This window comes from Leptosomus discolor, chromosome Z (genome assembly GCF_034619465.1).
Source record: "Leptosomus discolor isolate bLepDis1 chromosome Z, bLepDis1.hap2, whole genome shotgun sequence".
In the NCBI taxonomy this organism is placed as follows: domain Eukaryota; kingdom Metazoa; phylum Chordata; class Aves; order Leptosomiformes; family Leptosomidae; genus Leptosomus; species Leptosomus discolor.
This window is the reverse complement of record NC_141419.1, coordinates 30,544,318-30,567,292: the sequence shown is the minus strand read 5'-3', so window position 1 is coordinate 30,567,292 and position 22,975 is coordinate 30,544,318. Positions and strand designations below refer to the sequence as shown.

The 22,975-nt window shown below is 51.8% G+C and overlaps 1 protein-coding gene across 1 annotated transcript; it reads right to left on the bottom strand.

The window, feature by feature from the left end:
* Positions 1–502: 502 nt before the first annotated feature.
* On the bottom strand, positions 503–7,060 carry LOC147413248 (uncharacterized). Its single transcript, XM_086480062.1, has 16 exons — positions 7,046–7,060; positions 6,436–6,498; positions 6,119–6,190; positions 5,824–6,034; positions 4,986–5,210; positions 4,461–4,522; positions 4,150–4,303; positions 3,505–3,761; positions 3,112–3,197; positions 2,545–2,639; positions 2,333–2,438; positions 1,971–2,073; positions 1,682–1,819; positions 1,142–1,317; positions 796–892; positions 503–736 (listed from the first exon to the last, which is right to left on the bottom strand). The coding sequence occupies exons 1-16, from the start codon at positions 7,058–7,060 to the stop codon at positions 503–505; spliced, it is 2,094 nt and encodes a 697-aa protein (XP_086336188.1).
* Positions 7,061–22,975: the final 15,915 nt, after the last annotated feature.

Genomic DNA, 22,975 nt, shown 5'->3' with positions numbered 1-22,975 from the left:
GTTGTTGCTGTGGTGCGGGTGTCCCACTGTGACGTCACAGGCCACCTCGCGGCCCCACCCACCTTTGTCCCCAGGGGGGAAGAAAGTAATTAGGGCTGTTTAGTTTGGTGGGAGGCTGGAGAAAGTGAAGTGCAAGGAAATGTCCTCACATAGATGTTGAAGGGAAGACACGGCCAAGACTTGGTGACTGGTATGAAACACTGGAAGTTGAAAGTGGTGCTGCGCTAGCCCCAGACGTGTGTGCGGAGGTGTGAGCGCCACGGGGGTGGACAGCCCGTTGTGACATCACACATCACAGGCAGTCACAAAGAATCTGCAGCTGGCACTTTGCTGCCGAATCCGTGAGTGACGCGTGAGCAAGACCAGGATCCGGCTCACGTTGCTGTCGGTGCGCTGGAGCTGCCGAGTCGTTTGTGATTTATTTCACTCAGCAAAGACGGCACATACAAACCTGCACGTGCACAGGAATGGATGGCTTGAATCAAAGCGGGGAGCAGCGTGGTCACTCTGGCTGGGCACAGGCACCAGCAGCCTTTATTTGGCAGGTTCCCGTCTGCAGAGGCACTCCTCGGCCCTGCCACCCGCTGCTGACGGCTCTCCCGTTGAGAAGGGCGTCTGCTGTGATGCCTAAGGCCCCTGCCGCTGGGCTCTCCGGGGCTGCTTGCAGCTTCCTCGTGCGGCTGGCGGTCGCTGGGCCTTCCCAGGGCGCTCCAACAGCCTCATCTTCTCCCCCTTGCTAAAGGACACAGAAGAAAGGGCCTCAGCTCCGTGGCCAAGGAGAAGGGCCCACGGCACCCCAAAGCCTGGCTCGGGCCAGTACTTCTCGCAGGTGCTGCTGAGCCCAGGCCGCTGCTCTGGGCCGTGTCTCGTGGGCCGTTGCGCCCCAGCCTGTCTGCAGTGAAGAGTGCAGATCAGCCGGGCGTGAAGCCGGGCCGGGCTGAGCCTCCGACACATCAGGCATCAGAGCTGAGGGCCGGGCACCCGGGAGTCACGGCGTGGGGAGGGCAAGCACCGCCTGCCTGCTTTGCGAAGGCAGAACCCAGCCGGCTGAGCCAGCCTTCCGTCTTCAGCCCAGACACCTCCAGTGGTGGGAGCCGCCCAAGGCTTTGCCCGGCCTCTGCAGGAGCCAGCACACACTTACACTTCCAGTGCGTTCCCCAGGTGGTGCAGCTCTGCCCACCCCTCTGTGTCTCTCTGCCTTGCAGTGCTTTGGCATGTCTCCTTCTCCTTTAGCCTCTCCCTCAGCTGCTCGGCATAGGCCTTTCTCAGGAGGTGGGGAGGGCGATCGGGGTCCTCAAACAGGTAGCGGCAACGGCTCTGCAAAGGCAGAAGAGCCTCTCCTAAAGCAGTGCCACCAGTGGCTGGGGCTGCTCGCAAGGCTTCAGCCGAGGCGAGCGGCTTGCGCAGGCTTGGCTTAGTCTTCAAGGCAGCGGTGCTGACCCCCCCAGAGAGAGGTCTGGGCACGAAACAGACCGCTCATGCCACCGCCAACTGCACGCTTTGGCCTGGGGCCCTAGGAACAGCTCCTCCTGCAGGGCAATGTGCAGGGCAGCAGGCAGACGGAAGACCCCTGCCTGGCCAGTTGGCCACAGCGCTGCCGGGAGACCTTCCCTGCAGCCCTCCCAGGGGATGGGGAAGGAGAAACACCCTTTTCCAGGGGGCTGTGAAGTGCATGCCGTACCTGGCCTAGCTCCACCTTCTGCCCAGTTCTGCTGGCATGGTACTGGCGCCACACTTCTGCTTCCACCTCTTGGCGCTTGAATGCCATGTGCAGCCGGAGCTGGTTTTCTTCCCTCTCAGTGTGGAGGGAGCTCGTTCTCTGGAGGCCACACACACACCACACGCAGCGTTAGTCTCCTTGGGCTTGGGCAGGGCAGGGGGGCTGGGACGATGGGCAGGTCCTGCTGCCCCTTGTGCCCCGGCCCAGAGCCCAAAATGTGACACGGGGCTGGCAAATCCCTAGGGCGTACCGTTCCTGAGGGCTGCAGAACAGACGCAGGGAGCCGCAAGTGCGGCCGAGCTGGAGGTTTGCTGAGCTTCTCCTGGGACTTCTGCTGGATTACTGGCAGGAATCTAAAGAGGCAACACAGGCTGAGCTTGTGGGAGCCCAGTCTGAGCCTGTTGCTCCAGGACGGGCATGCAGCCTTCCCCCCGGCTCCGGCACCACCAGCCGGTTCGGCAGGAGGAGCACATGTCCGGCAGCACAAGGTCTCCGGGGCCTTTCGGCATCAGCACAGAAACCCCGGCCAATGGACGCCGCTCGCGCATACTACAACAAGGGCACCGGGTGCCCCTGCGCCCCCCCACCACACTGCTCCGCCAGCAGGCTCACCTGGCTCGGCCAGCTTCCTTGGCTTTAGCCCGCTCGCCTTCCTTTGCCAGCTGTCTGAATGCAGAAACCCTCCTCTGAGCCAGGGACACCGGATCCAGCACACTCACTGCAAGCAGGAGACAAGAGGAGGGCACAACAGTGTCTTTGGGAGCCTGTGGGCCAGAGAGGAGCGCCCACAGCCCCCTGCCAGCACTCCTCAGCTGGGACATTACCTCTGTGGGCACCCCTGCCCCCAGGCGCCAACTCTGTCCTGGGCTTCACAGAAATGCCAGGGCCCGATGCTGAGTTGGGGGTCTCAAGTGCAAACCTGGAAACAAGAAGGCACCAGCTAGGCAAAAGGGCACCGCGCTTCCCTGGCAGGTGATGCTCATAAGCTTCTGGCAGGCATCTTTGGGAGCCACTGCCAAGTTCTTGGAGGACACAGCTCTCTGTGGGACCGGAGGGGCCCCACGGCCTCCCTCAGCTTCTGACGGTGCTTGCCTGGCCTTCCTGCCAGAAAGCTGATGATGGCAGCACACGCCCTCCTTGCTGCCCCTGCAAACCCTCCTGCCTCTCTCACTCTCTCAGGGCCCATCAGGAGCAGACTGGCTGCTTCACCTGCACTCTCCAAGCTGGGCAGGAACGAGCAGCGGGCAGACAGGGAAGCTCTCCGGGGAAGGAGATGCGCTTGCCTAAGCCCAGCAGGAGAGGGGCCTTGGCAAGAGGGTACCTCCACAGCAGGGGCTGAGCAGCTGCTGCTGCCTCGACCAGCCAGGGGCTGCAGAAGCCACCCTGCTCACCTTGGCAGCGTGATGACCCCGTCTTGACTGATCCGGCTAAAATTGTCTTTGCCCGCGAAGGCCACAATACTCATCATCTTGCGGTCCTGCAAGGGGACAGGGACACATCAGCAGATGCCCAGGGCACGTAGAAAGGCGGTAAACCCTCTTGCTGCTCAAAGACGCAAAGGCTGCCTCTCAGAAAGCCGCACGCCGCCTTCTCCCTTGACGTCATTAGCCCCTGCCTCAAAGGGGCTGAGGTGCTACCGAGCCTTGGCCTAGCTCATGGAGCAGGTGTCTAGGCCAGGGGCCGCGGCAGGTGACGACGGCAGGCAAGAGAAAGGGGCTGGGGAGAGCTTTGACAGCATTGCCATGGAGCCAAGAGGAGCAGCCCCGGAGAAATGACAAGCTCACCCCGAGAAGAGCTGCCAGCATGTTCCCTGTCGTATCCAGCTCCAGGAGGCAGTCATCAAAGAAGGTCATGCTGACCACTTTTCTTCGCACAGCAAGGATGCCAATGCCCTTGAAGGAAAATTCCACCTCCTTGTTGTCTCGGAGGGCCCCAGCGAAGAAAAGCAGGGTCTCATGTATGCACCGCTCCACGATTTTTTGTTGGAAGTGGATGTCTGCAGCAATCTCCTCAAAGTCGAGCTGAACAAGTGGTGTCACGTCTAGGAAACAAGCGCAAAGCAACCAAGTCACTGCCACCGCAGTTCAGCCGACTCCCAGACTAGGTGCCGTCAGTGGCCAGCACTCAGGCAACGCTCTGCCAGAGGCCATTTTGGCTTCAGCCGCGTGTCCAGAAAGGACCTGATGGTCAGGAGGAGGCAAAGAGAAGCTTTGCCTCCTGCTGCCAGCAACCAGCTGGAGCATAGGGTGAGCTGGGGAGATGAGGCTGGCTCCCCAGGGAGGGTCAAGGTGCTGGGTGGACGACCATGTGCCCCCGCTCCCCCGCTCATCGCTCTCCAGGTCGCAAGAGCCTTTGCTCGGCCATGTCACAGAGATGTCGGCACCAAGGCAAATGCAAGGGCTGTGCAGGGGATGCACCTGTCGTCTTACCAGGAATTTCGGTCTTGGTACACTTGAGCTTGTAAAAGTTCTTCAGAAACCTGCACGGCTGGAACACGGGTCTCTCAACAGGCAAAACCTGGTCCTCTCCCACCGTGGCGCAGGCTGGCACAAGGGCAAATGTCCCAATTCCGATGTCCACCGCCTGAAAATGCAAGCAGGAGGAGGGAGCGTTGTCAGGGCTGCGCAGAGGCGGGAAGGCTGCCAGATGACTGGCATGGCCCCGGGGATGGCGCTTTGTGACCCGCTCCGGATGCCCCAGGGGGCAGGATGGAGCACGGGCAGGAGGTTCGTTTGCTCACCCTCTTCTGCAAGAGCTGTCTCCAGATGTACAGAGACGTGGTAGCCCAGACTCTGCAGATTTCTGGAAAGCAAAGGAAAGGCATGCCGTGCTCTGAGTCGGCAATGGCCAGCCGCCCGGCACCCCCCTCCCCTCCCCACAGAGGCGACAGTGGAGTGCACTCAAGCGCCCCCTTGCCCTGAGCAAACACTCGCACCGCCGGGGCTGCCCAGCTGCGTTCTGGACCGCCCCCAGCCTCCACAAAGCCCATCCTGTGCCCAGGACAAGCCTGGGAAGGAAAGGCAGGCATCAGGAGTGTTTTGGGGAAGGGGATCCCGCCCTTTGACACGGGCAGCGGTTAAGAGGCCTGGGCTACCAAAGCCGCCCTCGAGCCCCAGGGCACCATCAGGCAGGGCTCTTCTTGCAGCCGCCAGTCCCCTCCAGAAGACCACCACCACAGCCCCAGCCTCAGGTTTTCCACAGCTCATCTCCACTTCATCTTGGCTCCGACAGAGCTCCTGCAAGGGCCCTCCCTCCAGGGCCTTACCGCTGGTGGTGAGCTCCTTGAGGGTTGGGAGGTCGTTGGGCCCCAAGGGGTTAAAGAGCAGGTACGTCATCCTCTTCCTCTCCCTGCACTGCAGCCGCTGGGAAAGAAGTGCTTGTCCTAAAACCCCTCTGCTCCTCTCCTCCTCCTCCTTGCCACTTCCGCAAGCGTGCCGGCCTCCAGCGCTCTCCCGCGGCCTCCCCTCGCCTCCTGGCAGCAGGGCAGCTCCTGCGGAGCAGAGCGCTGGCGAGAGCAGCCCCCCGGTGTTGCCCGGGCGTTGCCGGGAGTGTGGCCGGGGGCACGGTGGGGAGAGAGAGTTGTTGCTGTGGTGCGGGTGTCCCACTGTGACGTCACAGGCCACCTCGCGGCCCCACCCACCTTTGTCCCCAGGGGGGAAGAAAGTAATTAGGGCTGTTTAGTTTGGTGGGAGGCTGGAGAAAGTGAAGTGCAAGGAAATGTCCTCACATAGATGTTGAAGGGAAGACACGGCCAAGACTTGGTGACTGGTATGAAACACTGGAAGTTGAAAGTGGTGCTGCGCTAGCCCCAGACGTGTGTGCGGAGGTGTGAGCGCCACGGGGGTGGACAGCCCGTTGTGACATCACACATCACAGGCAGTCACAAAGAATCTGCAGCTGGCACTTTGCTGCCGAATCCGTGAGTGACGCGTGAGCAAGACCAGGATCCGGCTCACGTTGCTGTCGGTGCGCTGGAGCTGCCGAGTCGTTTGTGATTTATTTCACTCAGCAAAGACGGCACATACAAACCTGCACGTGCACAGGAATGGATGGCTTGAATCAAAGCGGGGAGCAGCGTGGTCACTCTGGCTGGGCACAGGCACCAGCAGCCTTTATTTGGCGGGTTCCCGTCTGCAGAGGCACTCCTCGGCCCTGCCACCCGCTGCTGACGGCTCTCCCGTTGAGAAGGGCGTCTGCTGTGATGCCTAAGGCCCCTGCCGCTGGGCTCTCCGGGGCTGCTTGCAGCTTCCTCGTGCGGCTGGCGGTCGCTGGGCCTTCCCAGGGCGCTCCAACAGCCTCATCTTCTCCCCCTTGCTAAAGGACACAGAAGAAAGGGCCTCAGCTCCGTGGCCAAGGAGAAGGGCCCACGGCACCCCAAAGCCTGGCTCGGGCCAGTACTTCTCGCAGGTGCTGCTGAGCCCAGGCCGCTGCTCTGGGCCGTGTCTCGTGGGCCGTTGCGCCCCAGCCTGTCTGCAGTGAAGAGTGCAGATCAGCCGGGCGTGAAGCCGGGCCGGGCTGAGCCTCCGACACATCAGGCATCAGAGCTGAGGGCCGGGCACCCGGGAGTCACGGCGTGGGGAGGGCAAGCACCGCCTGCCTGCTTTGCGAAGGCAGAACCCAGCCGGCTGAGCCAGCCTTCCGTCTTCAGCCCAGACACCTCCAGTGGTGGGAGCCGCCCAAGGCTTTGCCCGGCCTCTGCAGGAGCCAGCACACACTTGACTGATCCGGCTAAAATTGCTTTTGCCCACGAACGCCACAATACTCATCATCTTGCGGTCCTGCAAGGGGACAGGGACACATCAGCAGATGCCCAGGACATGTAGAAAGGTGGTAAACCCTCTTGCTGCTCAAAGACGCAAAGGCTGCCTCTCAGAAAGCCGCGCGCAGCTACAGGTCCTCACCCGAGTCCTCTAAAGATTGTAAAATCCTTTGTGTACGAGAATACTTGACCTAACTTAGGAATTATTTGTTTCCCTGTATGTTTAATTGTATGTGCCTTATGATCTACCCATGTGAAACTGGTGACTCTTTGTTCTCTGCTCAGATTGCTTTTATCCAAGACATTGGGAGGCTACCGCTGAAAAGACATTTTGAGAGGTAAACTTGACTTCTCTCTTTTCTCAAAGAAAGTAAGAGTTTCTCTCTCAACGCATTGAGGAAAAGAACCCTTTCCTAGAGAAGCACCTTCAAGGTACATCATGACGTGAGATCTTCCCTTGACAATCTGCGACAGGGCATGCGACAAAGCTTCTCGTACTTATCGCTGTGGTATTGCTTCCAAGTTTGACTGTGAAATGGTGTCCTGTAAGGTCAAGGCTTTGTTACCCAAGAACCACCCATTTCCTCAACAGTTGTATGAAAAGCCATTTTGATTGCTAGTGAAGGAAGAAAACGTCCCTAGCGGTGTGTTTCTCTGCAGTCTCCCTCATCTAAGCCAAAATGTTTGTAACTTTACAAATTAATTGTATGCTTCCTTATGCCGTTAGTTTAGTCTGCAGCATACCTGTAAACATTGATAATCAGTTTAGGAGCTGGACACCTTCACTGGGCACGGAGGGGGTCACACCACAGTCCTTTCTTCCTCCTTCCCAAACCACTGTAGCACTGCATTGTGCTCCTTCGCTTGTGTGCTCCCTTCACCTTCCATTACCCTGTTTTCGTTTTCTGAAGGTCCTGTGGCAAAACTTTAATTAACCATCTATACAGAGAAATAAGGGTACCGGCACACGTCGTTAAAATTATTGCTTGAGGTTTGCCGTTAGCTTTGTTTGTAGATGCAGGGTGACACCATGGAAACTGGGGAGGTCCTCTCTGTAGAAATACGTCCTCTTTGCTCTCCTTTAAGAGCCAGTATAGGTGGAATACTCAAAAAGCACAGGCAGTAGATTCCACAGAGGAAGAATGTGCAAGGAAGGTGCAAGTGCCACGGGGTCTGACGGGCCATTGTGATGTCGCAGTGTGGCAGACGGTGCCATCACCTGGCGGTGGACTGTGACATCATTGAACAATGGACTGTGACCTCACGTCCCTCGCTGCTTATCTTGGGGGGGCTGGCAGAGCCTGGCCCAGTCTGGCTCGTGCCTGGACTGCTGCCGAGTGTGCCTGCGAGGCAGATCTGGAGAGTCAAGCCAGGGCTTGTCACGGTGCTGGGTGGTGCTTTGGGGGCTACCATCAGCAGCTCTCGGTGCCCGTCCCAGAGCCATCTGCTGTGTGAGTCTTCCCAGCCCTGCCTGGTGCAGGCAGCCGGGCACCGCAAGGCGTGCCTACAGCAGCAGAGGTGAGCTGAGCTGTGTGGGGAAACATTGCTCTGGGGTGGCTGTGGGGAGGACGCTGAGCTCGGGGAGCCGGGAGGGCGTCCTTCTGAGGGGCCTGGGAATTTCTTCCTCCCCTCCCCGGGACAGCGAGTGACCGAGGCCTCTCCGTTTCGCAGCACACAACACCCTTAGGCAGCACCGGTGCCGGTGAGGGGAGCAGTTCCTCAGCCTCAGCTCGCTGCAACCCGCCACAGAGCAGCAACATGGACACAGAGACGGAGTGGAGCTGCCCCATCTGCTTCGACGCGCGAGACGACGTCGCTTGCGTGATGCCCTGTCGCCATCAGTTCTGCCTGGGCTGCATCATGCGCTGGGCACTGGTGCAACCAGAGTGCCCAGTCTGCAGAGGACTGATGGAGACTGTCGGGTTTTCTGTGCGGGGACGAAACTACCATCTGCAGTATGGTGCCATGACATCCCCCGAAGAGCCGGCAGATGCCAGCAGCAGGGCAGGAAGAGCTCCCAGCCCCCCAGCCGAAAGCAGCCCCCCTCGCCCTGTGGGGGTGTCCCCTCCATCTTCTCCACAGGAGATACTGTCCCCAGCTGAGCAGGGGGTTGCGGGACCAGAGGCCGTGGGTGGCATCCTGCCCGAGGTCTGGGCAGAACTTTTCCGAGGACAACAGCATCTCCTCAATCCCGTGCTGCCGTGGCTACGCCAGGAGCTGGAGGCAATATATGGGGCGTGGTGGTGGAACGTACGGACTGCAGAGAGCTTAGTCCTGAAAGCCCTGTGCCTCTACGGCCCAGATGGGTATGTCATGTTCAGGATGCTGGAGCATTACCTCGAGGAACACACAGAATGGCTGGTTCATGGCACCATCAATGTCATTGTGTCCCAGTGCAGCGAGGAGGCCCAGAGGCTGCTGCGCTCCCATGCTGCTGAGGAGGAGGACGGCAGCCCTGCAGCCAGCTCCACCTCCTCCAGCTCCAGCTCCTCCCACTCCAGCTCCACCAGCTCCTCCAGCTCCACCAGCTCCCGCCGGGGGACTCCCACCTCCCACCTGGCCTCCTCCAGCAGCCGTGCAGGATCCGATGCGGAGGACCAAAACAGCACATCGGAGGCCACCCTCCATGGGGGTCCCAGCTGCTCCCCATCTGCACCTGACCCTGCAGAGCAGGAGCAGCCCCAGGAGGAGCCAGTGGCAGCAGGTCCCTCTGCCCAGGCCTGCAGCTGCAGCCCCTCCGCTCCTGGCCGGTGCAGGGACCGCTCGCCCGCAAGGCCCCGGCGCCCCCCAAAGAGGAGGGCCCGCAGCCCCCAAGACTCTCCCCCGTCCCGCAAGAGGCCGCCCCGCCGGTGGCGCTAGTGGGGCTCCATCGACTCTTTGTTGGAGAAAAGGAGATAAATTCCGATTTGCCTGACAAAGTCTCTGGGTGCTGCTTTCTCCCCCTTCTCCTGGTGCCTTTCCCTGAGCCCTGTGCCCCACCGGGGGTGGCACCAGCCTGCTGGTGTGATAGGTAAAGACACGGACAATTTAAAGTGTCAAAATCCAATGTGAATTTTATTATTTTAGCAAGTGAACAAGAGCAAAGGCAGCGCTGGGCGGCCGGGGAGTCTGCACTCCGCCAACGGCTCGCAACTTTCTGCCTCATATAAGCACATTATATACAATCTCATTTCCTGTATTCGCAACGTCACAATCAGTGTGATGTTGTAATCAGGGCGATACTCTGCGCATGCTTCTTTTGTTGCTGGGGGTCTTCTTCTGCCTGCTGGTGGTCGTAAGGATGAAGGCCGAAGGTCTTTCTCGTTGCCCTGTGGGTGAACTCATGCAAGAATGTGATTGCTTAACCCCCTCAGCTGCGGGTCTTGTTCACTTTGCCAGATGTCCCTCGGTTGAGCTATCAAGCCTTGCGAGCACATAAGTCTTTCATCCATACCCTCCCCTACAGTTTTAATGAACAAAGCATAATATGTTACCTATTACACTGGGGGACCTGGCCCAGGGCCCCTGGAGCTCCAGGACCATGTCAGCAGCACCTCCTCCCGCAGGAGATCCTGCTGCAGCTGCACATCCACAGGGCGGCAGCTGCGGAGGGCAGGGTGGGCAGGAGGGGAAGTTGGTTTTGCTGCTGCTGCGATGGGGACCAAACTGGGCATCGCTCCCGCACACCACTGGCCACGTCGGCCTGTCCTGGGGCCCCTCTGGCCCCGCTGGCCCCTCCGGCCCCGCAGGCCTGGGGTGCTGGCTGCCTGCGCCAAGGTCTGCGGGAGCTTTGTGTGCGCGCCGTGAGCTCGGGGTGCGGCTTAGGAGCTAATAGCCCCGCTCTGCAGAGGGTCCAGTGAAAAGCGCAGCTTTGGGGGTAGGAAGAGCTTCGTGGTGTCAGCGCTGTGCCCAGGGTGCCTGAAGGACCCACCTGTTTCCACAGCACTGGGAGGCGGTGGGTCAGTCTGCTACCCAGTGGTGCAGGGCCTCGAGCGGCTACAGGTCCTCGCCCGAGTCCTCTAAAGATTGTAAAATCCTTTGTAGGAGAACTGGTGTTGGAGTCAGAATTCCCTCAGCTGCCTGCTCACTTATCAGAATACCGTTGAGACACCTTGCTTCTTCAGCCTGAGGTACATTTGCAATAACTGCGGGATTCCAGGTTTGGTTTGAAAAAAACCCAGAGCGGACACATAAGTGATTGATGCAAAAATTCTCCAGCACAGTGGTTTTGTCACTGCTCTTAAGATGGGCACATTCGGTCTGTCTAAGTTATAGAATAATTAATCTGGAAAAGACCTCTGGAAGCTAGCTTTGGAGGTGGATTAGGTTCCCAGGCTCTGGATCTCGGGTCGAGTTTTGAGTAAAGGACAGAGGTTCTCTCACCTCACTGACGGGCTTGTGGTGGAAGGTGAAATTCTGCCATGAAATTCTCAGGTCAGCTGCAAACAAGTTTTTAATGATTACCTTTAGCCACTTGCAGTAGACTGGGGTTTGATTCTTGCTGCACCTGCTTATTTTTAAGTGCAGGAGATTTGTTGGTGCAAGTAGATGTCCCCTTGTATTTATAATCTCTGATAACTTCAGTGGAGACAGCAACCAGAGGTCACTATTCCCAACAGAAATTGTAGAGGAGCTGTGTATACCCAATATTAGGTAAGACCTTTTATCTCATTAAACCACCATTGAAGTAAGCAAGAAATCGGAAACTGTTTCATTTTTTTGTAAATGAAATCCAACAGTTTCAAGCCTGTTGCACGGACAAATACGATGAAAGTTCTTAATCGAATAGCTGCAACAGAAGCTAGTATGGTAAGCTGTCAAAACGGATAACTTCTGCACAGTGCTAGGGCCAAAAGATTTCAGATTTTTCTATCTGAAATAGCTTATTTGTATTTGGTACAGCATTGTTTGAGCTTTCTTAGCAGAGGTCCACAACCCCAAAACCCCTCCACCCCCCCCAAAAAAAAAAAAACACAACAAAACACCAAACAAACTGGAAGGGTGGCTGTCTTGGTTTTAAGATTAGTTCCACTTGCTCCTTGGTCTAAGTCTTCAAAGTTACTTGTGAAAATTCTTCCACCTGTTGGAGGAACTATAGATGTGAAACACATCATAGGGATAGAAATTATTTTCATTGTATCCAGCAAGGCCAGAAGAGGTCACAAACCTAAACCCTGTCTTACTCCCAAACTGTTTTGATTACAACCAAGTCTAACCTTGCAAAGAGTTATGTGCATTGTTCTCTTTAACACCGCTATGTAAAATGTGGCAATGTGCTTAAATGGAGTAAATGTTTTAAAGTTAGCAGTATCCCATGATTTAAGCGCATGGTGCGCGCTCATGTAGTCTGTTTATGGTGTGTATCAGAGGTGGGTCCCCACGGCCAGCATAATACTCAAATAGTCCTTTTCCTACTTTTTCTCATTCCTTTGAGCCTTGCAGAACAGAGACAAGAATTGCAGTCTTGATAGAACTTCTCTGGAGTTGCTTTGCAGAGGTTGTTCAGGTGATATAAGAAGTGCAGTAAACAGTCTTCAGTTTTCTTCTGCGAAAGGTAAATACCTATGATTTTGTTAAGTGAATGACATTTTGACCACTTCTGCTGTAAAGGTATTCTGTTCACTGTTGCAGCACAGCTAGGTGAGCTATGCAAATATTTGACATGCTGCTCTGGAGCAGGAACAAAATGCACAAAGTTTTGCATTTTCTCAGTTGCCTGTCTGTTTTCCCCTAAGCGGAAAACGTTCCATTTCATGGCTGTTACATGTAGTTTTGAAACTGAGTGACATCAGCCTGGTACGTGTTGATGTAATTGAATGAGATGCCCTCTTTTCTTCTTGGCGGCTTTGCTGTTGGTGTGTGTTTACTTTTCAAAGCTTTTATGAAGTGAAAGGGATGTTTTCCTTGCTTGATTCTTGCACTTGTCTGGGTCCTTGTCTGTACCCTTAAAGCCGTTCTGAAATAGCCCGTTGACTTTGTGTACAGCATTTCTGTAATGATTAATTTTGCTTTGGAGTTGCTACCGCTGTTGGTGAATTGAAATGCTGTGAGGTGGCATGACCTACTATGAAGCTATTGAGTGCATTGTAGAATAACTGAAGGTTGGTGTTTTAGTGGTCTTCAACGTGCTCGGCTGGACAAGGCTAAAATCAGACTTAGTTTGGGATTATTTTAAATGTTCCGACTTCAAAAGAAAACAGAAGCCTTACTGTCCTGTCTCTTGGAAGCATTGGAAGTCAACAACAGTGAAGAAACCGCTGTATGCGAGGTACCTAATCTGTTCTTTTTAAAAGCCCTCCTCTGGCACGCCCAGTTCATTCTAAGAGCCGTCAGATGGTGCCAGCATTTCTATTCAACCGAGAAATAAGGCTGTGAATTCCAGAGTCATCTTCTGCTGTGTGTCCTAAAGCTCGCAATGATCGTGTTGCTTTTGCTCATTTTCTCTCCCGTCCACCTTGCAAACAGAAAATATGCTCCTGCAATACAGCGTTAAGTGTCGTTTCAAGTCCTTGTTCAAAGAGGGAGTGTTGTAGTTTGAGTTTTAGAGTATGTCAAAATTGATGGAGCTGTGTTAGTTAAATTAGCGGAGGGAGAGAATAAAGTTTCTGGGTTTAACTTGCAGACCTAGAAGCTAAATTCTTCTGGTGTTGTCTTCTAGTATCCTAAGTTTTATGTTGTTCTGTGTTAATCAGAAATAGACAAAATTCCTCTCGGCAAATCCATTTTGATGACAATGCCATTAAGTTAATATAGAGTACGTTGGTGATACCGGAGAAGAGTTTGCCAGAGCTCACTGCTGGATGCCAGGTAGCTGCTACCTACTCCAGGAAATCTAAAGAGTCTTAAAATAACCAGCTGGTGTAATTTTTAAGAAAGCGCCTTGGGAATATACAACCATAAGAATTATAAAGAGAACTTGGGAGAAAAGGAAGGCGTATGGCTGGACAGCTTCTGCTGTCCCTGACCTCTCAGAATTGGGTATTCAAGTCATACCACACTGAACATTCTCTTCTCGCATTTTCTCTAAAAGAGTGAGAAGAGCTGCCTTGGTTTTGACTAGAAATTTGTAAGTTGTTCGGGCATTTCTGTTAGGTAAATGGTTGGCAGCCAGGAATAGTGTGTAGATTTTGGAGACACCTCCCCTCCTTGTAGATCTCCTGAGATAGCAGTATAAGTTTTTACAAAAAAAACCATTTATTTCCTCACTTGTCTTGGTTTGAAAGACAGGTGTCTGCGGAGGAAGGCAGGAGCCTCCCTTGAAATGGAAAGTGCAACCCCCTTCCTGTGGGAGCGTAGCTCACTGAAAACAGGCATGGAATGCTAGAGGGCCTGCACATGGAAAACTCTGTTGAACAGTTTGTCTAAGCTAACATAGCAGGCCTCAAGGACGCTTCGACCTTGAGGGTCAGAATAGAAGAATTAGAAGCTAACATCCGTATGAGGCAGAACGCATTAGTATTAATAGTAAAGTGATAGGTAGAAGCAGATGACTGATGTATGTATAGCACAATTGGAGTTTATGAAAAACTGCAAGTCATGATGACTTTGGAAAATTATGCTATATAAGAAAGTGCATCTGCACAATAAAATGAGTTTCCTGATATAACTCATATCGAGTCTTTTTGTGGATTCTCCAAACTCCCGTCTCCACACCTTCCCTCCAAATTATTATAATTTTGAAATTAACGGGCCTTCAGGCAAAGATATGGGGAATAGGAATAACAGTTCTTTACTAATATATATATATATATAACACAAGACAGGGAAAAACAAACAACCCACTGGTTTACACTGACAGAGTCAGAAATACAACCTGACACTCTGTTAGGGTGGCAGTAGCAGTCCGATAAGATGATGGCTGCAGTCCTCCTGAAGTGATGGATGTAGTTCTGTTGAAGCAGCGATCAGGTAAAAGAGTCTGGTCTTTCTCCGAAGGTCCAGTGGTAGGTAGGTAGCTCTTGTCCTCTGGAACTCCAGTGGGGGGAAAAACTCCTCTGGGAATCCAGTGGAAGAAGGCTGCTAGGGTGTTTGAGATCTCAGTTTTTATTTGGCGTGGACTGCTTGGCTCCTTCCCCCGGGGCGGAGCATCTCACAATGGGATGGGGAGTTGTGAGGCAGTTCCTTGATGGGCCATTAACAGGAGATAGTCCAGGAGCGAGTTATCGATGGGTCAGGCGATAAGGCATTGTTGTGCCCATTGACAGGAGACAGTCCAGAGGGGGGAGGCAGGGAGCACCGCCCCACTTGGTCTGAACAGCTCCTGAAGATGGTAATAGAATACTTTTTTTTTTTTTCTTTTGGCACATTTTACACTGTAACCTAGGACACTTGTGTATGGTCATAAACCCAGGCAATAGACCCACTTGTAGTAGTATTAGTGGGTAAAATGGATCCATGGTCATAGTGGGAGGAAAGAAAAAGACATGCTTAAAGGGTAAGTTCTCACAGCTTGATAAGGAACGTGCACCTCCCACTAAATCAACTTGGAGGTGAAAATTTTTGTGTTTTAAATCAGAAGGGTTTTATTCCTTGGAGCTCAAAGCATTGTGTAAATGAGCAGGCTGTTGGAAGAATGACCTAGATGAAAGGGTGGTTTTGCCACCGTGTATTTCAGTGAGGATGTTATACAGATAAATTGGGAAGTGAACAGAAGTTTGAAATGTAATCTACCTGTATTTGCACTTGTTCTTTACAAAGAAGAAATTGTTAGGAGAGGCAAGTGGGGATGCGTCAGAACTTGAATGAATGGGGAGGATCCTAGCTTTTTTTAAAAAACCAGACACTTACTATTCAAAAAAGTACTCGGCACCTTAGCTGTGGTTTACGGGACAGAAGTGGAACGAAGTGTATTAGTTCAGGTGACTGGGTTGTCTTCCTAAGAAATGAGTTGTCTCTTAGTGCCCCTATTTATGTAGCCTTTGCTATTCGTTGTCCTTTCTTTCTTTCTTTCTTTTTGTTTGTTCAGAACATTAGCAGCAGCAATAAAATAGAAGACTTGTTTTGTATTCATGTACTTTATCCTGATTGTATTTTTGCTTTTATTGATAGACTGCTCCTTGGAGTAGGAGTTTTGGTCAAGAAAGAAGGGGAGCACCGTGCTAAGATGTGACGCGGCAGCAGTCTCTCGAGTGAGAAGGAAAATCAAATCTGGTACTTCAGAAGAGCAGGAAATACAAGCTATTGGTGGCAAAGATGCTTCCGTCTTTCTGTTCCATGCTCTGGGGAAAATCATTTGCTGCAAAAGTAAGGAAACAAAGTCATCCTTCCTTTCAATGGGCAAAGCGTGGCAGCTGCTAATAGCTAGATTTGCTCAAGTAAGGCTTAGGGTGACCTCTGATTTGCATGTTTGGTCATTATTCCTGCTTTTATGGTGTTATTAAAAGTTTGTGGTAACTACGGTTGCAGCTGTCTGTATCTGTTAGGTAAATGAGCTTTTCATTAAGATGTACGTAATGAAATTAGACAACTCTACTTGTGTTAGGTCCATGTACGGTCATGCCCACAAAGCTAGGTAGATAGTCAGCACGTTTGCTGCTTTTCTGAATGCTTTGCTGAATTTCACTTTTGTTCAGAATTACACATTGTTGTACAGGTACGTTCTGTATGGTTCATAATACAAAAATGGCCATTGAGACAGCTGGGTTGCTTATGTCACCATTCACGCTTCGTTCAGGTTAATCCTCAGGGAGCGGCTTCTGCCAACGCTGGCACTGAACTGGGAGTCGAGCTGCCGGCTGTGTAACCCAGCTCCCACTCAGACAGCTGGCTCCTCCTGCAGCAGGGAAGGGTTAGTTTGTTCACAAAATTCTAGACCTGTGAAAGCTGAGAGCTGAAGGAGAAGCAGTAGTGAAATGCAGCAATACCATCTTCTAAAGTGGATCAGGACTTGCAGAAGGACAAAGCTCCTGGCGTTCTCTTATGACTTGTATCTCTTTTTGATTCGATGAAGGCAAAAATCTGCACCAGCAGGATGGCATTTATTCATCATGCATAAAAGGTGACTTTTCACATCCCGCTCATTCTGAAATTGAAATTTGTCTCACATGTCAGTAAGTGCAAATACCTTGGGCGGATTCGTTTCTCCTGCCTTTTCCTTTCCTCTCTACTACTGAGATACTCTTCTCTCCCGCCATATTTGCTATTGCGATCAGCTCCACACTGACCGAGGGATAACTGGCTGCAGTGGTGTGACAGGCAAAGCTGCAGTTTGCCTTAAATTCAGAGAAAGATCTCAGATAGGTCTAAGATAGGATGACTATTTGTGATAACCAACTGTTTACTAACACTGCTTATAATTAGATGCAGGGCTTAGCTCAGGTGCCGGCGTGGAATTGTGCAAGAGACCATATGGCCCAGGGGAAGAGAAGACGCCAGTAAGCACATCCACCAATGCAGGCGAGCTGGGGTGAAATGCTCCAGAAGGTAGAAAGAGTCTGGACACATTTCATGACCGTTACACGCTTATTCTAATCACAGCATAAATGACATGAAAAAGAAAAGGGGTAAATAGAAACAATCCTTGAAACACCCACATACTTGCTTAACTGGAATCACCACTGGGACTCAGAAGTGGGTTAGCCCGTTTTCCCCAAGTCCCACCACTCAAGGGCTGCTTCCATGGAGGTCTGTGGGTAAAGAGACTCCTAGAGGGATGACTACAGCTGTGGTCTCCAAACCTTTTTGATCATGCACCCTACTCAGTAAAAAATTTCTGAGCCCTGCTCCCCAATACATACCTATTTATTTATATATACATTACATACGTGTACTACTGAAGTTCTAGTACCTTATTCCAGCCCCCCACTTTGGAGACCGCTGGACTATAGATACAGAAGTACTCCCAAAGAAGATGCAGCTGTAGCACCAGGGCTATGTCACATACCTGTGCAGTTGATCAACCCCAGTGATTCAAACAAGAGCTGGAGAACAAAACCCAAATTCTCTGTCAGGATTGTTTTTCTTTTTCATACCCCTCACTGTTGACTTCTGTGGACAGAGTTTCATAGTACCAGAGGTGGCAAAGGTACTTGCACAGAAAGCTAGACAGACACAAAGCTGTGAAACACAGCACTCCTGGAAGACACTGTCACGATGTGCAAAATGTTCTGAACATTTGGAAAACGTTTGGGAAGTGCTACTAATACCAACTTTCTAACCTGTTGCCTCAAGTGACTGCGTCAGGTCAAAAACTGAACAAGGATCCTGCAAGTCGTTGCTGGCTCTTTATTTGATGAAGCCATAGCTTCAAATGAGGCATGCTGTCAAGTGTCTGTCTGAACCATGGTCCTGCTGCTCAGCAGTATCAAATAGTCACACAATCTCAACAGAAGGCAAAAAAGAGAGTTTAAACATGTCCCCTTTCTTTTAGGGTTTTAACCCTTACTGGCTATGTCTAGATAACGTATCAATTTTGGGTAACAAATACTAAGTGAAAAATGAGGATGCAAAATTTTCTAATGTGACTCCCTTACACTTCGAGTTTTAGTGGGTTACTGGCTTTTAAAAGCTCATATCCACCCAGAGCAAGTTAAAATCCATAAGGAGTCCAGCTGCAGCCTGCAAGAACATGGAAGGCATGCGGCGCTGAAAATCAGGGCCAGAATCCTGGTGATAAATCCAGGTATTTTGCTGCTAAATTCCACATACCTACTTTTTAAAAACAACCTTTTCATTCAAAGAGCAAGAGTCAGCTTCTCAGAGTACACGGTACCGCTCCACTGGGAGGCTACAGGAACTTGCCTGCTTTGCCAAACCTGCTGCTCAGATGGGCTTGCACCACTGCCCTCCAGCCTGTGAAGGTACAGTGGTTTCACAAGGTTCACCATCAGTGAGGTGCAAGCTCACTCCCATACCCAAAAGCGTAGGTGAGAATTGCTAGAAGCAGAGTGTCATGGGTTACTGCTGAGTTAAATGAGTCCCCCAAAGCTCTCCCTAATCCAGCCCCCTTTGAACATCAGAAGAGCGGTTTATGAAAGATACAGCAAAAGATGGAGTTCCTTACCCCACAGTCCATTGGCTTTTCAATGGGAAGTAAAGTGAACCATCATTTTTGTTCTTCCCCCGCCCCACCCAGTGTTTTCAGCATGGGGAAATGCAGTTCTCAGCACAACCCACCCCAGTTGCCCGTCATTTCAGCAGGCTTTCAACCAATGAGAAACATCCGGGATGGACCTTACGGGGGTTGTAGGATGCAAAGCGCAAACGGTGACTTTCTTTTCTGTCTCCTGACGAACAAACGTACCAATATGCTATTAGTCTGCAAGAAGCTCCAGGTTTCACAGCTAACTTAAAAACTGCAGCACTAGAATCTCTGCTGCTACTGAAGTGCAGAAATAACGTCTACCTTATTTCTCAGCCTAGACGCTTAACATCCCTTCTGAGTAGCCCTTCTTCACCTAATGTAGAGTAGATATTTGTATAGTCGGGATCCCCTGGGTGAGCGGCTCACAGCTCTCCCCGGTGGTGGGAGATTTTTTCCAGCAAGTCGTTTAGGGTGATTAAGTCCTGCAATGGGGCAGAGGGTACTGCTCTCCCCCTCCATCCCCATCCCCACACCCCACCCCACCCCACCCCACCCCACCCCCACCCTCCCCCCGGCTCTGTTTTATGCCCAACTGGTTTGTTTGGTTTATCTGGTTCCAAGCGCCGTCCGGCTAACTGTAACAAGGACCAGAGATCAGAGGTGCTCATGTTCTGTATAAGATGGTGCCTCACCCCCAAAGCTAAAGCCTTGCACCATGAGGCATTTCACTCAGGATTAAGTCGGGCTTTAGATTCCGGTTTATTTGTGCTGGCACGAATTTGACGAATCCACCAGTGGGGGTCCGGTAGCTTGCTGGAGGTAACCTCAACCCATCCCATGCAGCGCCCGTAATTTACTCTTTCTGGGAAAAACTCAGTCCAAGTAGGTATATGAATTTGTGCTCAGAGGGGTGTGCTGCCGCCGTGGCGGCATTCACAGTGCGGTCGAGCTGTATACAGTCCTGGGCACTTGCTACATAGGTTTTCAGGCTATCAGGGAGGCCACGAATAAGAGGAGTCAGTCGTTCAGGGTCTGTGGGAGCCGCCATTGGGGAACATCTGGTTAAATCCCCATCATACATTGACTGTATGCACGCCGCCTTTTGCACAGAAGCTGTCAAGTCCGAAACTCCCACAGTTTTAATGACAACCCATTCACCTCTGTCTTTTGGGCTATGCCACCGGCCCAATAAGCAGCCCTCATCATTAATGAGTAATTATGGTCACCCGGAGCGGTGGTTAAAAATACACTGGGGCCTCAATACCCTTCAGCCTCCTCTTCACTTAATACAGCCCTATCTCTGCCCGTAAGGGAGACTCGCTGAACACATTCCATCACTGATTCCCCCATACATCTGGCAAACTTGTCTTGTAATTTATCCAGCACCACTGGTGACCAGGGGATCATTCGTACAACAGTATTGCCGTTACCGTCTCCGTCACCAGTAGTTTCAGTTTTAATTAATGGTCTGACTTGAACCGGTTCTGGGATAGGGTTCCTTTTCTCCTCGGTGTCACTACCATCACACCAGCTGTGCCCCCCACCATGTCCCGGGACATTCGGGGCGCGCCATTGTCCGGACATGCTGGACTGAGTCGGGATACCGCATGTTTCCCGTTCGGTCAAGCAACTTTCCCAACGCCTCCTGCACCTTCCTCTCCCTTTTTGCCGCTGCAAGCAACAGGCTCTCTAACAGGTCGGTTTTACTCGAAAGCATGTTCTCGCGGACCTCCAATTGTCTCTCTCACTCTCTGACACGCTCCTCCGATTGTCTCTCTAACAGCTTATTTGCACTTAAAAGCTCTCTGACCCGACACTCCGCTTTGCCACGTGTCTCCTTTTCAAATGCCAACGAAGCCTTAAGCACCTCATTCTCCCATTGCAGAGCTTCCTTCTACGCACTCGACAAACAAGCTCCTAAAACCGCACAAACAACTCCTTTACCTTTGTCGATTTTGAGCCTTCTCTGGCTCTTACACTGTTTTAGCCGCTCTACTACCTTATCCTCGGCTTTCCAGAATTTCTGGGCCCACTCCATCCCCTCAGGGGATGGCGCACAACTATGCTCCTGCAGAAATTTATCCGTGGCAATCCTGCCGACTATGCCAATTAATAAATGTTGCGAAAATGGGGAAGTCAATCCAGTCTTGTGCGGCCAGCACCGAATATGTGACAGATGCAGATCGGGAGACAAATAGTAATCGTTTATTTACAGCAACATTTACAGGTTCTTTTGGATTGTCGGTGATAAATTAAAAAGCTACAGGTATAACTGAAGGTTTATCACTAATACAACAACACCACCTCACACTATACACACACACGCACACACTAACAACAATAACAATAACAACATGCCTGCTGTAGGCCCGGCCGCCTGGCAAGCAGATAAGCCCTTCGAACAGAGATACGGTGGAACAAAAGACAGGAAAGTTGTGACAAACAAGAACCAAGGATACACTCAGGGAAGCATAGAAATGCACCTGAGGAGAAAATGTGAAATACATCAGTGGAGGAAAAAGTATATATGTCTCAGCGTTAGCTGAGGTAAATAATATTACCCACATGGTGTCCCAAGTGGTGGGGATGGCAAAGGAGAGAATTTGTCAATCTGTCCAGTCGCCAGTATGGTTCTGAGTTGATCCCATCCCAATTTTGGGGCCAAAATTGGGGTGATATTTATACTCCAATTTTTACATTACATCACCAGAGTATATGTGCTGGTGGGGATGACTATAGACAATCTTAATCGCTTATGTTAATGCCACAAAGTCCGTTAATTCACACCTGCATGGGTGGAGGGAGTGGCTCCTTTTGTTTAGGGCAAAGAGAATGGGGGACCGGGACCACGAGGCCTCCGCCCCGTTTCACACTCCTCCAGGCATCCAGAGAACATCAGATACCGATCTAGTGATGGTTGCCCCCTGGCCAGTGCTTGCCACTTTGCCCAATGCTGAATTTCATGCTTCCAGGTATAGGTAACTGGAGGGGTTTAAACTAGATTCAAAGGGGGATGGGGATGTATCGGGGCCTGCCAGAGAGGCACCTGGGGATAGTACTTTAGTACTCGTGGAGCAGCATGCTAGTATTTTTGAGAATCAAAAGGACTACCACCCCTCGAGGGTGAAATCTGTATGCTCAACTCCCTTCCTGAAATGGTTATACACCAATGCACACATGGGGAATAAACAGGGAGAACTGGAGAGCTGTGTGCAGTCACAGAGCCATGATCTCATTATGATTACTGAGACACAGTGGCATAGCTCACATGGCTGGTATGCTATGTTCTTTTCAGGAAAGACAGGCCAGCAAGGTGAGGTGGTGGAGTTTCTCTTTATGTGAGAGAGCAACTGGCATGTATGGAGCTCTCCCTGGGGAGAGATGAAGAGCAAGTGGAGACCTTGTGGGTAAAGATTAAGGGGCAGGCTACTGTGACAGACACTGTTGTGGGTGTTTATTACAGGCCACCTGATCAGGTTGGGCAAGTTGATGAGGCCTTCTAGAGACAGCAGAAAGTAGCCTCACAGTCACAGGCCTTGGTTCTCATAGGGGACTTAAATCACCCTGATACATGCTGAGAAGGCCATACAGCCAAGCACACACAATCCAGGAGGTTCCTCCAGTGTACTGGTGATCCAGGTGGTGGAGGAGCCAACAAGGAAAAGTGTACTACTGGACCTAGTACTGACAAACAAAGAGGGACTGGTGGAGGACATTAAGGCTGGGGGCAGCCTTGATCATGAGAAGAAAGAGTTTAAGATCATGAGTACTAGCTAGGCACAAAACAACAAGTAGGACTGCAACCTTGCACTTCAGGAGGGCTAACTTTGACCTCTTCAAGAAACTACTTAGAGAAATCCATGGGCCAGGGCTCTGGGAGGTAGTGGAGCTCAAGAGAGCTCGTTGATATTCAAGTACCATTTTTTCCAAGCTCAGGATCAGTATATCCCTCAGAGCAAGAAATCAGATAAGAGAAGCAGGTGACCTGCTTGGTTGAGCAGGGAGCTTCTGAAAAAGCTCAAGTGGAAGAAGAAAGTTTACAGCATGTGGAAGAAGGGACTGACCACTTGGGAAGATTACAAGAATGCTATTAGAGTATGCAGGGGTGAAACGAGGAAAGCCAAAGCCTCCTTAGAGTTAAACCTGGTAAGGGATGTCAAGGTCAACAGGAAGGGTTTCTTCAAGTATATCGGTGGCAAAAGGAAAACTAGGGAAAATGTGGGTCTGCTGTTGAATGATGCAGGTGTCATGGTGATGGAGGATGCAGAGGAGGAGGAGTTATTGAATGCCTTCTTTGGTTCAGTCTTTACTACTCAGGCCAGCCCTCAGGAGTTCCAGACTTTGGAGGTAATAGGGGAAGTCTGGAGGAAGGCAGACTTTCCCTTGCTTGAGGAAGATCAAGTTAGAGATCAATTAAATAAACTACATATCCATAAGTCCATGGGTTCTGATGGGATGCACCCTCAAGTGCTGAGAGATCTGGCAGATGTTATTG

What these genes read in the sequence shown, in the direction of transcription:
- LOC147413248 (XM_086480062.1), bottom strand. An exon ending in ATTTTAGCCGGATCAGTCAA is followed by an intron (nt 6,191 to 6,435) that starts GTGTGTGCTGGC and finishes TCTTCACTGCAG; the next exon opens with ACAGGCTGGGGCGCAACGGC. An exon ending in GACAGCTCTTGCAGAAGAGG is followed by an intron (nt 4,304 to 4,460) that starts GTGAGCAAACGA and finishes TTGCATTTTCAG; the next exon opens with GCGGTGGACATCGGAATTGG.